Below are 13,447 nucleotides of genomic sequence, written 5' to 3'. Positions count from 1 at the left end.
GGCTATAAATGCAAATGTGTTGGAGACGGGTGGGCAAGGACAATAGGCCTACAGCAGAAGACACAAAGACACGTTTGTGGCTACTTGCATACATTTTTGCTGAGGATGCACAATGTGTCAGACATCTGTGCCATCCTCTACAATTCTGTATTGTGCAAAGGTCCACCCGTACAAAAAACGCCCGCTAACTTCCAAACACTTCTCCCAGTGAAGGCTATTTTTGGGTGGGACAAATATTCGCCAATGCCACATCCAGATTTCTGAGTGGGATCGCGAGACCGAGTCACTTACTCTCTGAAACGCCGACTGTGGATTATTGTGATTGCGTTGGAAGCCATGGGACTCCCGATGCCGGAGCTCGAAGGAGAACCTTGTGATACAGGCGTGATGCTGTACGGAGAGTTCTGACTGGCTGGGGAGAGGGATGTGTCGCTGGGCACACTCAGCCCATTTTCTGAGGCAAAAAGAAGAGGGAACTATTAACTATCAAATGATTTTTTTTTTATTTTTTTTTGAAGTGTGTGGGGACAATAAACTACTCATATAATTAATTTAGTCCACCTTCTTGAGAGGCAGGCTCTTGGGAAAGCTCTTCAGTAAAATGTAAACAATCATCTCCATGTTCTTCTTGGCCTGACGACTCTTGATCCGTGCTTGTTTTACCTTTTTTGCCTTCTCGCTCCTTCAGAATAATCTTTAAGAAAAAGGTAGGAGGAAAAACACAGTAAGAAAAACAATAAAATAACAATAAGACTGGTTCAATGGCATAAAAAAGCACAGTCATTTGATTTGAAGCTGACCATATACATCATACAATACATAGACATAAGCATTGAGAAACACCTCTTGGTCCAAGGAGTAATCAGAGGTCAGGCTAGAACACTGGGTCCTCCCGCCATGTTTACTGCTTATCTTTAATCAAGACCTTGTGCAAGGTCCATAAAGGCATGCATGGATGTTGCGGGCTCTTCCATGTTCAACTAGTCACAGATTGTAAACAAGGCCCTCTCTCATTGACCAACTCTCTTTTGGGGAGGGGGGCTTTATTTCTCATTTCCAATTTGTGGTTTACACTGGTGTAACCAGGTGTCCCAATACTTGTGTATACGTAGGGCCTGATTTAACAAGATCCTAAATAGCACATCATTTATTAAGATGGTAATATTTTACTAGGATCCCAACAGCAGGTGCTAAATTGCGTGATGAGTCACTCTAAACGGACTGCGCAAAACTAAACGGCGGATATGGGACGAAAGTTAGTAGCTGAAATTGTCCCAGCAAACTACAACAGCACTGCTTTTTTTCCCCTCCTTTCAGTGCGTGTTCAAGTCTATATATAGTACTTCAGAGAACCAGCAAGTTCTCCTGGGATGGCCGAGCCAATTGGATCCTCAAGGCCACCTTATTAGGGAATTGTGTGAGAAGACGACTGCAGCCCGGCTTGCTATCTCCATTTGAATGGTTTTGCACACATCCCGACAACTCGTATCCCGTATTTAAAAGAGGGTTTTGATAACCATAGAAGATTTGGGAGATCACCGCAAGCGCCGAATAAAGTTTTAGTAGAAGAGCAAACAAACATAAAACCATTAACCTTCTTAAGAGCTGTTGGTCGCTTGACTTTGGGGATCTCCCGCTCCTTCCCTCGTTTTAGTCGTGGCGCGGTGGAATCCAGAGTGTTAGGGGAGCCCAAGTGGGGTTGAGGATGACCCTTCAACATAGCCGCCAAATTGGTTGAAGCTGAACTGCGGAATGGAGTAATTGTTCCAACTGAGGAGAAATAAACCAAAGTGGCATGTAGAATTAAAGTGCAGAATTCCAAGAGGCTCTGAAAAGTGAGATGTGATGTTTGGATGCTAGATATCAATTCGGGCTGGGATACCTGTAAAAGATAGTGGCTTGGTATTTGTGATTTGTTTGGCCTTCATTGCCTGCTGCTGCTTAGCCAAAGCTGCCAGCATGTCTCCTAAATCCAGCGGGACAGGAGTTTTTCTCTTCTTGCCAGCTGCCTTCGTGAGGGCCTCCTGTTCGGAGGGAACATTCGAGACAGAACAAGGTCACTCGACTGGAACAGTTGAATCCAGATGAGCGTGAAGTCTAGCGATCTTAAAACACAATACCTGCAATTTCTGCTGTTCCATGCTTATCTCCGAGTATTCCTGAGCAGTTGCCACGGCAGCGGCCAGGGCTTTCTTCCTCTGGCTCTTGGCCCTCTTGGGAACAGATGTGGTAATAGGGATCGGCGTCTGCACAATATTGATCGGGGAGTTTTCGGCCAGGTTGTCCATCTGCGATAAGCAAGAAAACAACATGAAATGTTTTGTCGCTGCTGCGAAGGCTCACCACATGCAGCCATGTTTTCACCCAGCAGTAAAGTTTGGTTCCGTAATAGATATTAATAGATCATGATATATAATAAGACTAATATCTAGTTCGCAAACTTCGAGATATAAGCGGTGCACGGGGGCAGCAAACTCAACTCTTGTTACAAAAAGCAGCAGTTTGGCATATAGAGAACATAATTAGAATTTATCACGCATAAATTGCCATATTGTGGGATTTTGAGTGTATCCTGTAATTTCTTGTGGTAAAATAGATGCTACGTAGCCTAAAACAAAACAAACAATCAACCAAAAATAATTAAACATGTTACAAAACATTTACACACATAGACACTGTACTTTTAAACATCTTTTAAAATGTTAATCGTAAAGTTATGCAGAGTAGTACTGTATATTATGCAATTTCTTTCTTTGTAATGTGTGTTTAAATGACTATATATAAGGTTAAGAAAATACTGAATGTATAAATAATCCCAAAAATGTGTGTTCACGACTTTGCGGATTTGACCTACTGGTTGGTGGTGGTCTGGAACCTAATCGCCGCGATGAATGAAGGATTTCTGTATTGCCAAAATTCCCCAACTAATGTTCCACCCCTTTACAATAAAAAAAAAAACAGATCAGAGTTTACTGCTGCAAGCTTTTATTACCATTATACTGCTGTTGAATTTAGAAAGACCTTCTGAAAACAGTCTACTAGTATGCACTTGACCTACCAGATTTCTATGCAGTTTGGGCTGCATTTGCGTCTGTGCTGGAGTCGCTTCTCCTTTGGCGCAGCGCTGGACACCACCTCCAGTGGGTAAATCTGGGAACTCGTCTTCATCCTTGTAAGATGGAAAACACATTTTAGAGCAAGAAATACAAAAGTCAAACGGTACATTAAAACGGTATTTGTTTTCCCACTTCAAAGTAAAGGGGCTCCGGAGTGATCTCGTCACGTGTGACCAGTGCTGGCTGCGGCGGTCTTTGTTCTGACTGGTTTGCAAGACCACGTCCTGGACAGACACTGTGAAAATCCTTACCCCCAAAGGAGGAAAGAAAGAAATAACAAGGTTGAGAAAAAAGCTTTTTTGTAAATTTACCTGAAATGATAAACTGATATGCTTGCAGCCTCTGTGTACTTGTCCACATGAGAAATAGTGGGAGGAGAGGCACCTTTTATAAGTGCATGCACCCAGTTCGAGTTTAACAAGATTACCAATCCATTTTCTTTCATTATTAAAACTGAGAGGAATGTAATAACACAATAATCCAAATGTACCTAATTTGTGATCTAACCAATGCAAGCAAGCGACTTCAGCGGACTTCACTGCACCTGTGAGAAGTTACTCTGGTCAGGATTCTTCCTCTGGTCCGCTCTATGGAAATGGCCGTTCCTGTCCCCCCAGGACTTCTGGGTCGCCTGTGAAGCTACATTTACCCATGTACCTGCTAGTAGTGACAAAAAAACAACAACAATGGTGGTCAAAGATAAGTTATAATAGAATACAGAGTGTATTGTGCAGAACAGTCCATAATTGGCATTCTGCTATTGTATTGGATCTCATTAGTGTGCCAAAGAAAAGTACGCACGAGAGCAGCATGGAAAACTTACTTTTCATAACACCGCTCTCAACTCCCTAAAGACAAAAAAGTGAGATATTACGGTCAACATATAGGATTTGATTGCATTGATAAAATAACGCATGCTTTAATAATTACTGTGATTTGCATTTTAAAAACGATAACTTTGATCTATCTGAAGCCTTTTAACACTTACAACAAAAAACGCTGCCGCATACAACAATATGGGTAGCCAAGCCAAGGAAATATATCGCCGTGAAGACTTAAAACAAATCAACTATGAAGGCTGTTGCCCTACGCTGGATGATGCCGACGTCTCTGCTGCTCGATGTGTTACTCCTGCAGTCTGTTTATGTTTGGGGCTGCAGTATCCACTGTCGCTGTCTATATCTGCTTCGCTGGTGCCGTGATCGCTGTAGCTTTCAGGCGCATGTGATGTCGGTTGCCTCTTCGTTCGGTTCGTCCACAGCAGCGGACTGGCCGGCTCCCCAAAACCTCGCCCGGACACCTCGCCTGGGAAATCTAATGATGAGGTAGTAGAAATATACACACTCACAGCGCACTTCATTCGTGCACTAATAGGATATTTCGTCAAACGTACAGTCCAGAGTCAAAAGAGTACAGAAAACAAAACAGTGTACTGTATCCTCCATGAAATAAGACTTAGCCTGTTAAATAAAAAAAGAAAATGCTATTATTAACGGCTTATCTGTGTTTTATTGAGTCCGATTCTAGTTTAGCAATGAACATGCTAAACTGGGTCAATATCACGATAACGTGTCAGTGATGTCCTCATCAGAATCACGTCATCAGGAAAATGTAGCAGAATCATGAAACTCTTATAAAAGTGGCCAAAAATTTCCATATTTACCATTACAGGAAGTCCTCGATTTACGAATGAGTTCCGTTCCTACGCTGGCGACGTAACCCGAATTTCTGCGTAAGTCGGATTTCACCGTTAAAGTCGAAACTTACGTTGAAATACTTCTGTTACGGGTATTGGCACACGCGATTGTGACAGCAAGCTCAGTGTGTGTGGGCGTGTGCGTCCATATGTGAGTGAGACGGGTTTGCGCAGGAGGAAGGAGTGCGCGCCGGTGCGAGTGTGTACAGTGGCAAGTGAAGTGACGGCGACCGGGGAAGAGTCGCGATTAGCGGAGGACCCGTTGACGTCGAATGCGCAGAGGAGCGAATAAAGCCGTTCAAGCAGCAAATCGGCGCTTCGTGCCGACTCTTTGTTAATCTGACATATTGATAAATCACACAACTGCACACCTGCCACACTATGGACAGAGGCTCATATACTTTCTTAAAACCAGAATCATTACAGGTGACATCATGACTTGCACAAATGTAAATAACCCAACTGGAATCTCGACATTCCCTTTCTGTTTCTGTGACATTCCCATATTTGAGTCATCAACCTGTACAACCAGATCTTGCGGTTGCTGGAAGCGAGCTGAACTTCCTCACTAAAATGAACGTAACATGCTTTCAGCCAAAGAAATTCTTTTGTGAAACACTTTTACTGCTCCATTCGCACACAGGTCAAATAAAGTTTTAAAAAGTTGATGATATCATGTTCACAGTTTTTTATTCATTCATATTATTTGTGCCTTTTTTTTTTTCTTTTTTTTTTAAACATTATTCAAGCACTGCAGGAGGATGCTTACCAGTCTGCTGAGCTGCATCCACCAGTAGCACTTTCTTAGTCCAACCATCATGGCCTATGGTGCACACTTCCTTCTGGACAGCCACGCTCCTGTTTGGGGGACGGCGACCCCTCGGTGGCTGGCAAACACCTAAGTGTTGCTGCTTTAAATTACAGTGAGGAGAAGACAATTTCTGTGATATCATCTTCAACATGTGAAAACAACAATACAGTGGCACTTTTTTTGAATCAAAGCAAATGGAATATTAGCAGCGAGTTAGTGCAAAATCATGGGTGCGGACATGTGTGGGGCCGTAATACGTGACGAGTGACGCAATGACGTGAATGTGAATGGGCTCGTGATTGACTTGGATGGCGATGACGCTAGCTTCACTAAAATCCGTAGGACACTTGTCCATTTCTGAAATAAAACCTTTATTTCTGACAAGATGTTTGGTTTTGCAGGGTCAAGAAGGCCGACAGCAGACGATGCCATTATAGGCAGTCTGCTAGTAGGCAGGGCTCTATGTATCGAAATGGCGCCTATTGGCCTTTTGAACTCATCAATTGCTCATTTTCTGTCTGGTTCCTACGTGGTTAGTTCAGTGTGACCATCTTCTCCGTGCTTCTTGCGAGTGGTTTCATTTTGTATGCGTGTTTGACTGTTCAATATGTATAGACACATTTTGCTCCACTTTACTCGAGGGAATCATTTTGGCTCGCAACAGAGATTAATAAATTAAAAAATAAATAGACTAAAAATGTGTGGGTCATCATTTGAAAAAAAAAAAAAAAATGTACAAATTGGAACACTCATGAATCAAGGTACCGCTATGTAATATTTGACCCTTTTTACCTTTGGGAGATTAGGTCGGATGGTGCCTCTCCCTCGTTGATTCGGCATCCCGTACGCCGGCCCAAGAGGCAGAGGCCTTTCGCTAACATCTGCCGAGACTGGATTGACAACCCCAGGCTGAACTGGCCCTGTGTAGGTGCCAGGAAATGGCTGGTAGAAGCCCATCACAGGAGGGCACTGGGCAGGCATAATCTGGTAGTAGGTATAGTCACTGGACACAGGTGGTTGAGGAGAAGACATGATTGGGTAGGCCAGGTAGGGACCACCGGGGCCAGGGTTCGGCTGCTGCCAGCGCAGCTCCCCTCCATTGTACATTGGATGATGATGCCTGTGATGAACGAGAGGAGATTCATTTATATTCCTAAAACTGAATGCTTGCAAACTTTGTTAAGAGCATATTTCCATAAAGGTTCTGTGACTACCAGAAATACCAAAACCTATTGTGACATTGTTATTATTTCTATTGGTTATCATAAATGTGGCAGGGCCCAAAACTTCATAACTTGGTCCAAACTGAGGGCTATAGCCTTAAAATAAAATCTCAGATATTTTTTTCACATAAAGAAGATATTCCATTTTAATATATTTTATCCCCCCCATCGCTTGTAGAAAAAGGACATTGACAATGACATTACAGTGCACGATTTGGCATTCGTTTATTTGCATATTTCTTTTTTTTGGGGGGGACCTATCGTCCATTATTCACTGAAGAACTCGCTTAGTTGCTCTTTTTATCCTCAGGCCTAAGCAACAGAAAGTATTATTTTGGCACCATTTTGTGGAATCTTGGTGTTGTTGTTTAATTCATTGATCTTTTTTTTCATGTGTTAGAGATGTCCTGTTTTGCTGGTAGCCCTTGAATACACCTCTTGCGAAGGAACAATCAAAATGAAAGCCCTAAAGGCCTGTGTAGTCTACTTTATATTTAATTATTAAACTCACTAGTCGCTTTATTATTATTATTATTTTTTAATTGTTGCGAGAGGGGACGGGAAAGTTGCTAAATATACAGAATAGTGACAATATGAAATGGCTTTGGTAAATTAGTGTATGTCTGTGGGGACGCAGGAAATCCTGCATCCTCCTCTCCAACACCAAGTGCCCTCATGTCTTCCCTCACGACATCCATCAACCTTCTCTTTGGTCTTCCTCTCGCTCTCTCGCCTGGCAGCTCCATCCTCATCATCCTTCTACCAATATACTCACTATTTCTCCACTGGACGTGTCCAAACCAGCCAAGTCTGCTCTCTCTAACTTTGTCTCCAAAACATCGAACCTCGGCTCTCCCTCCGATGAGCTCATTTCTAATTTTATCCGACCTGGTCACTCCGAGAGCGAACCTCAACATCTTCATTTCCGCCACCTCCAGCTCGGCTTCCTGTTGTCTCTTCAGTGCCACTGTCTCTAATCCGTCCATCATGGCTGGCCTCACCACTGTCTTCTAAACTTTGCCCTTCATCCTAGCAGAGACTCTTCTGTCACATAACACACCTGACGCCTTCCTCCACCCGTTCCAACCTGCTTGGACCCGTTTCTTCACTTCCTGACCACACTCACCGTTGCTCTGGACGGTTGACCCCAAGTATTTCAAGTCCTCCACCCTTTCTATCTCTTCTCCCTGTACTCTTCCCCCACCACCCCTCTCATTCGTGCACATATATTTTGCCTTACTTCGGCTAATCTTCATTCCTCAGCTTTCCAGTGCATGCCTCCATCTGCTCCCTGCTTTCACTGCAGATCGCAATGTCATCTGCAAACATCATGGTCCACGGGGATTCCAGTCTAACCTCATCTGTCAGCCTTTCCATCACCACTGCAAACAGGAAGGGGCTCAGAGCTGATCCCTGATGCAGTCCCACCTCCACCTTAAATTCGTCTGTCACACCTACAGCACACCTCACCGCTGTTCTGCTGCCCTCGTACATGTCCTGGATTATTCTAACATACTTCTCTGCCACTCCAGACTTCCGCATGCAGTACCACAGTTCCTCTCTGGGTACTCTGTCATAGGCTTTCTCTAGATCTACAAAGACACAATGTAGCTCCTTCTGACCTTCTCTGTACTTTTCCATCAACATCCTCAAGGCAAATAATGCATCTGTGGTACTCTTTGTAGGCATGAAACCATACTGTTGCTCGCAAATACTCACCTGTCCTGAGTCTAGCCTCCACTACTCTTTCCCATAACTTCATTGTGTGGCTCATCCACTTTATTCCTCTATAGTTCCCACAGCTCTGCACATCACCCTTGTTCTTAAAAATGGGCACCAGGACACTTTTCCTCCATTCCTCAGGTATCGTCTCACGCTTGAATTCTATTGAACAAGCTGGTCAAAAACTCCACAGCCACCTCTCCTAGATGCTTCCATACCTCCACAGGAATGTCATCAGGACCAAGTGCCTTTCCATTTTTCATCCTCTTTAATGCCTTTCTAACTTCTCCATTACTAATCATTGCCACATCGTGGTCCACCACACTTGCCTCTTCTACTCTCCCTTCTCTCTCATTTTCCTCATTCATCAACGCCTCAAAGTATTCTTTCCATCTATCTAGCACACGACTGGCACCAGTCAACATATTTCCATTTCTATCCTTAATCACCCTAACCTGCTGCACATCCTTCCCATCTCTATCCCTCTGTCTGGCCAGCCTGTTTAGATCCTTTTTTCCTTCTTTAGTGTCCAACCTACCATACATGTCATCATATGCCTCTTGTTTGGCCTTTGCCACCTCTACCTTTGCCCTGTGTCGCATCTCAATGTATTCCTTTCGCCTCTCCTCAGTCCTCTCCGTGTCCCACTTCTTCTTGGCTAACCTTTTTCCTTGTATGATTTCCTGCACTGTGAGGTTCCACCACCAAGTCTCCTCTCTTTCCTGCCAGAAGATACACCAAGTACTCTCCTGCCTGCCTCTCTGATCACCTTGGCTGCAGTGGTCCAGTCTTCTGGAAGTTCCTCCTGTCCACCGGGAGCCTATCTCCCCTTTTCCCGAAAAGCTGCACAACACTCGTCCTGTCTTAGCTTCCACCACATGGTTCTCTGCTCTGCCTTTGTCTTCCTAATCTTCCTCCCCACCACCAGAGTCATCTTACACACCACCAGCCTATGTTGTCTAGCCACACTCTCCCCTACCACTACCTTAAAACCGGTAACCTCCTTCAGGTTACATCGTCTGCACAAGATGTAATCCACCTGCGTGCTTCTACCTCCGCTCTTGTGGGTCACCCTATGTTCCTGCCTCTTCTGGAAAAAAACTGTTCACTACAGCCATTTGCATCCTTTTTGCAAAGTCTACCACCATCTGTCCCTCCAAGTTCCTTTCCTGGATGCCGTACTTACCCATCACTTCTCCATCACCCCTATTTCCTTCACCAACATGTCCTTTACAATCTGCACCAATCACGACTCTCTCTCTGTCTGGGATGCTCAGAACGACTTTGTTCAGAATTTCTCTTTCACCTCTAGGTCACATCCTCCCTGTGGGGCATAGCCACTAATCACATTACACATAACACCCTCCATTTCAAGTTTCAGCCTCATCACTCGATCTGATACTCTTTTCACCTCCAAGACATTCTTGGCCAACTCTTCTTTTAAAATAACCCCGACTCCATTTCTCTTCCCATCTCCACCATGGTAAAATAATTTCAACCCTGCCCCTAAACTTCTAGCCTTACTGCCTTTCCACCTGGTTTCCTGGACACACAATATATCAACCTTTCTCCTAATCATCATGTCAACCAACTCCCGAGATTTTCCTGTCATAGTCCCAACATTCAAAGTCCCCACATTCAGTTCTAGGCTCTGTGCTTTCCTCTTCTCTGTCTGCCGAAGAACCCGCTTTCCACCTCTTCGACTTCGACCCACAGTAGCTGAATTTCCAATGGTGCCCTGCAGGTTGACGGCAAAATCCAATTGAACAATCGCAGGAAATGCAGAAGCAGCAAAAATAAAAATAATAATAATAAATTGTCCTATAAAATCCAATTGAAAAATCAATAAAATCATATACTGTACTCTACCATCCTGAGCTGATCCTGAACATGAAATGCACATTTAAAAATAAAAAAAAACATCAACAAATGAAACATGTTGCGAGGGGAAAAGCGGCATAGTTTCATCTGTGGCACCACAATGAAGAACATGATGGTTTTTTAAGATGGTGTGTCCATGACACAGTAATGTTGACATTTTCACAACCAACCCGCTATAGCAGTCATTTCCTTGCATTCAAATAGTAGGGAAGGAAACAGAAGGAGCGGATATGTGCAGGACATACAAGATCACTGGTGTGGACAAAGAAAGCAGCCGCTCGAAACACTGGTTGTGGTGCCATGTCCACTCGGGAACTCCGGGGCGGTATCCATTCCTAATTAAGCACTCTTAAACTTTGTAAGCGCTCAAACTCAATACATTGTTGAAATCAAGTAGTTGTGTCAATCTTGTTTTGAGTTTTGCTTGCCCTCAAAGTTCTGTGACTCAATTATGGAACGAAATACATTTGTAAACTCCTTGTCAATACTGCATCGATGGTTGTGTTGAGCCTGTTCAGGACATATTTTCAAAAGAGAAATGAAATTCCAAACTGGTCATTGCCACTACTAAATTACATACGTTTACACGTACGCTATTCTAACGTACAACCTTAAAACATATTTTTACATATGAATCACTCAGCTCAGGCATCATCTTTCCATAATGCATAGTGCAAACAGATGATTTCCTATTTACAAGGAAAAGAAGAAGACTGAGTATTTCCCCTGGCTTTATTTTTATTATATTTTTTTGCAAGGGCAAACCCAAATACAAATTTTTATTATTACATTTTTAAAAAGATACCCAAGTCCACGCAGGGGTTGAACCGACAAGTCGGCTTTACAGTCCGCAATGACAATTTAAGCTTGAAAACTCGCCAAACACGTTTTGGCTTTCACAACGCGGTCGCCACGCTGAAACACTGTAAGCAACAGGTTCTCCAGACGTGCCACAGAGTGATCGGCTTAATGGATCGCCCCAAAATGCGGAGAGTTCCGGCATGCCTTTCGTCAAACAATTGGACCACTTCCACAAACCTTCCTAAAACTCGCCTGGTTAGAAATGAGTTGACTTGACGCTCAGCTTCTTTGTTAATTTGATTGCTATTGCGGAACCAAAATTTGAGCTTGACGTATGAAAGCAAAGATAAAATCAAAAGCTTTATGCGCAGTAGCATAATGTATTTAATCACTGTGAGTTCTTCTGAAAAATGGAAAGGTCTCCAACAGAGATTCCATTATACCACAGGTACCTTAAGTCGGAGGAGAAAGTCACATTTTGGCCACCTGACATTGTATATGTTTAAAGTATAAAAACCGTAAGACACAAAAAGTCTGTTTAAATGTCTTTAGGTGCAATTAAAAAGAAAGGGAAGACAAGTGGCGTAGTTATGCTCATGGAGATGTCTGCTCGTACACCGATGCGGAGGCAGAACAATGATGGGAGGAAACAGAGGGCGGCCACTTGACATGATCTACTTCTTCCATTCTGTTCAAAAGCTGTTGTCTGCTCTCGACGCAATTAACACGAGTGAGAGAAACATTCAAGCTCCAGAAATAATGCTAATTTGGTGCCGCATAAACATTCGTGGTTTCATTTTCCAGCCCGTGACACTGACAGTACCTGTTGGGTTGGTTCTCCTGAACAAAAGGGTAGCAGGTGATGAGGTAGCTCGGTATAGGAGTGGTTTCCACCCCTCCGTTGCCCCCTCCTATGCCTCCGCCACCTCCTCCTCCACCCACCGGCTCTCCGGACAGACTCATGCTGACCAGGGATCCTTCGTGACCTTTCTTCTGTGGGATGAACGGCTCCACTTCAGCTGAAAGTTTCACATCCTGTATAAAGTAAAGCACTATTACTTTTGGGACGTGAGTAACAGATGCAAATAGATCATTGCATGAGGAATTTGAATGACAAATATATCTAACTGACAAGGCTGGGTTATTCACATCGATAGAAAGTGGACCGCGGGAGTTAAGGACTGGGGCAGACCGCGAAAAGCGAAAATCTGCGGCTAATTGACAACCATTATAATTGTATTGAAAAAACTGTAATAGCCAAAAATTCTCAAATAAATGGGGATAAACCGCCAATAAGCGTTTTCGGATTTGCTCCCCCTCCCAAACCCAAAAAAGAAAAAAATAATTCTAATAAGTAAAATTTAAAAAAATAAAAATTGGGACATTTTTTTAAAAAGAAATTGGGGGGGATACAAATGAGCGCATAGGTGAATCTTGGGGTGCCAAACCACGAGTATGCGAGGTCCACTGTACAGTGCTTGGGACCGAGCTCTGCCACAAGTGGCGAAAATCTGCAAGTAATTGTCCCCGCCCCCCCCAAAAAAGTCAGCAAAGCACTACTTTTGTCTTTGACAGGACTAAACGAAGCTCCTGCCTTCACTTTCAACATAGTTCCTTGGCACCAAGATGCCATTAGATGGTGCCAAAGCAACACTTTAGTATCCCTGAGCGCAAAAAAATGCAAATAACGATAGGCTTTAAATAAATAAAGCAAATTTACAAATAGAAAATTGCCAATATGGTGTGGAACACTGTTCTCTTACCAGACCCAATATCAACAATGTTGATACACGAGCAAAATATCTGAGTGACAGCATTCGTCAACGAAATCCAAACTCCATAACGGCGCCAGAAACTCTATCCGCTCCACCAGCGGATCCCCAACATGCTACAATTGGTTATAAGCAGAGGTGACATTGGCAAACAAGTAGGTGTACTGGAACCACTGAAATCCTGAACTTGGACAAATTGTATTTTTCTGTACTGTATTGGGGGGAAACAAATGTTTGCTTTTTAGCAGAAGCCCGATGGATTTGTGCCGACACTGACTGCTAATTGGAACTATTTACAAGACCCTCCATCTTGAGCCCAGTCAGGCAGTCAGAAAAGGGCTCCAAAAGCATGATGCTGCTACCACAATGCTTCACAGTAGGTATGGTGTGCTTTTGGTGATGAGCAGTGTTGTTTTTGCAAGATA

The 13,447-nt window shown here is 43.5% G+C and overlaps 1 protein-coding gene across 7 annotated transcripts in view; it reads right to left on the bottom strand.

Annotated features, from left to right (window-relative positions):
* The window catches only part of secisbp2l (SECIS binding protein 2-like), a 29,476-nt gene that overhangs the window by 11,874 nt on the left and 4,155 nt on the right, over positions 1-13,447 (bottom strand). For 6 of the 7 annotated variants that reach the window (XR_009785129.1, XR_009785130.1, XR_009785131.1 and 3 more), the window contains exons 2-14: positions 12,074-12,285; positions 6,416-6,743; positions 5,582-5,723; positions 4,207-4,430; positions 3,940-3,964; positions 3,661-3,776; positions 3,249-3,362; positions 3,059-3,169; positions 2,121-2,288; positions 1,883-2,024; positions 1,595-1,770; positions 562-694; positions 292-454 (exon numbers count right to left, since the gene is read on the bottom strand). Coding sequence is in view for 2 of the 7 variants with exons in the window: in XM_061751538.1 (XP_061607522.1) it covers positions 292-454; positions 562-694; positions 1,595-1,770; positions 1,883-2,024; positions 2,121-2,288; positions 3,059-3,169; positions 3,249-3,362; positions 3,661-3,776; positions 3,940-3,964; positions 4,207-4,430; positions 5,582-5,723; positions 6,416-6,743; positions 12,074-12,285 (2,054 nt within the window). In the remaining 5 variants the exon portion in view is untranslated. The remainder of the gene's footprint in view (positions 1-291; positions 455-561; positions 695-1,594; positions 1,771-1,882; positions 2,025-2,120; positions 2,289-3,058; positions 3,170-3,248; positions 3,363-3,660; positions 3,777-3,939; positions 3,965-4,206; positions 4,431-5,581; positions 5,724-6,415; positions 6,744-12,073; positions 12,286-13,447) is intronic. The other variant, XM_061751564.1, reaches the window with a different exon arrangement.

The sequence above is a fragment of the Phyllopteryx taeniolatus genome, chromosome 2 (genome assembly GCF_024500385.1).
Source record: "Phyllopteryx taeniolatus isolate TA_2022b chromosome 2, UOR_Ptae_1.2, whole genome shotgun sequence".
In the NCBI taxonomy this organism is placed as follows: Eukaryota; Metazoa; Chordata; class Actinopteri; order Syngnathiformes; family Syngnathidae; genus Phyllopteryx; species Phyllopteryx taeniolatus.
The sequence above is the reverse complement of the archived record's forward strand: the minus strand, read 5'-3'. Positions and strand labels throughout refer to the sequence as shown.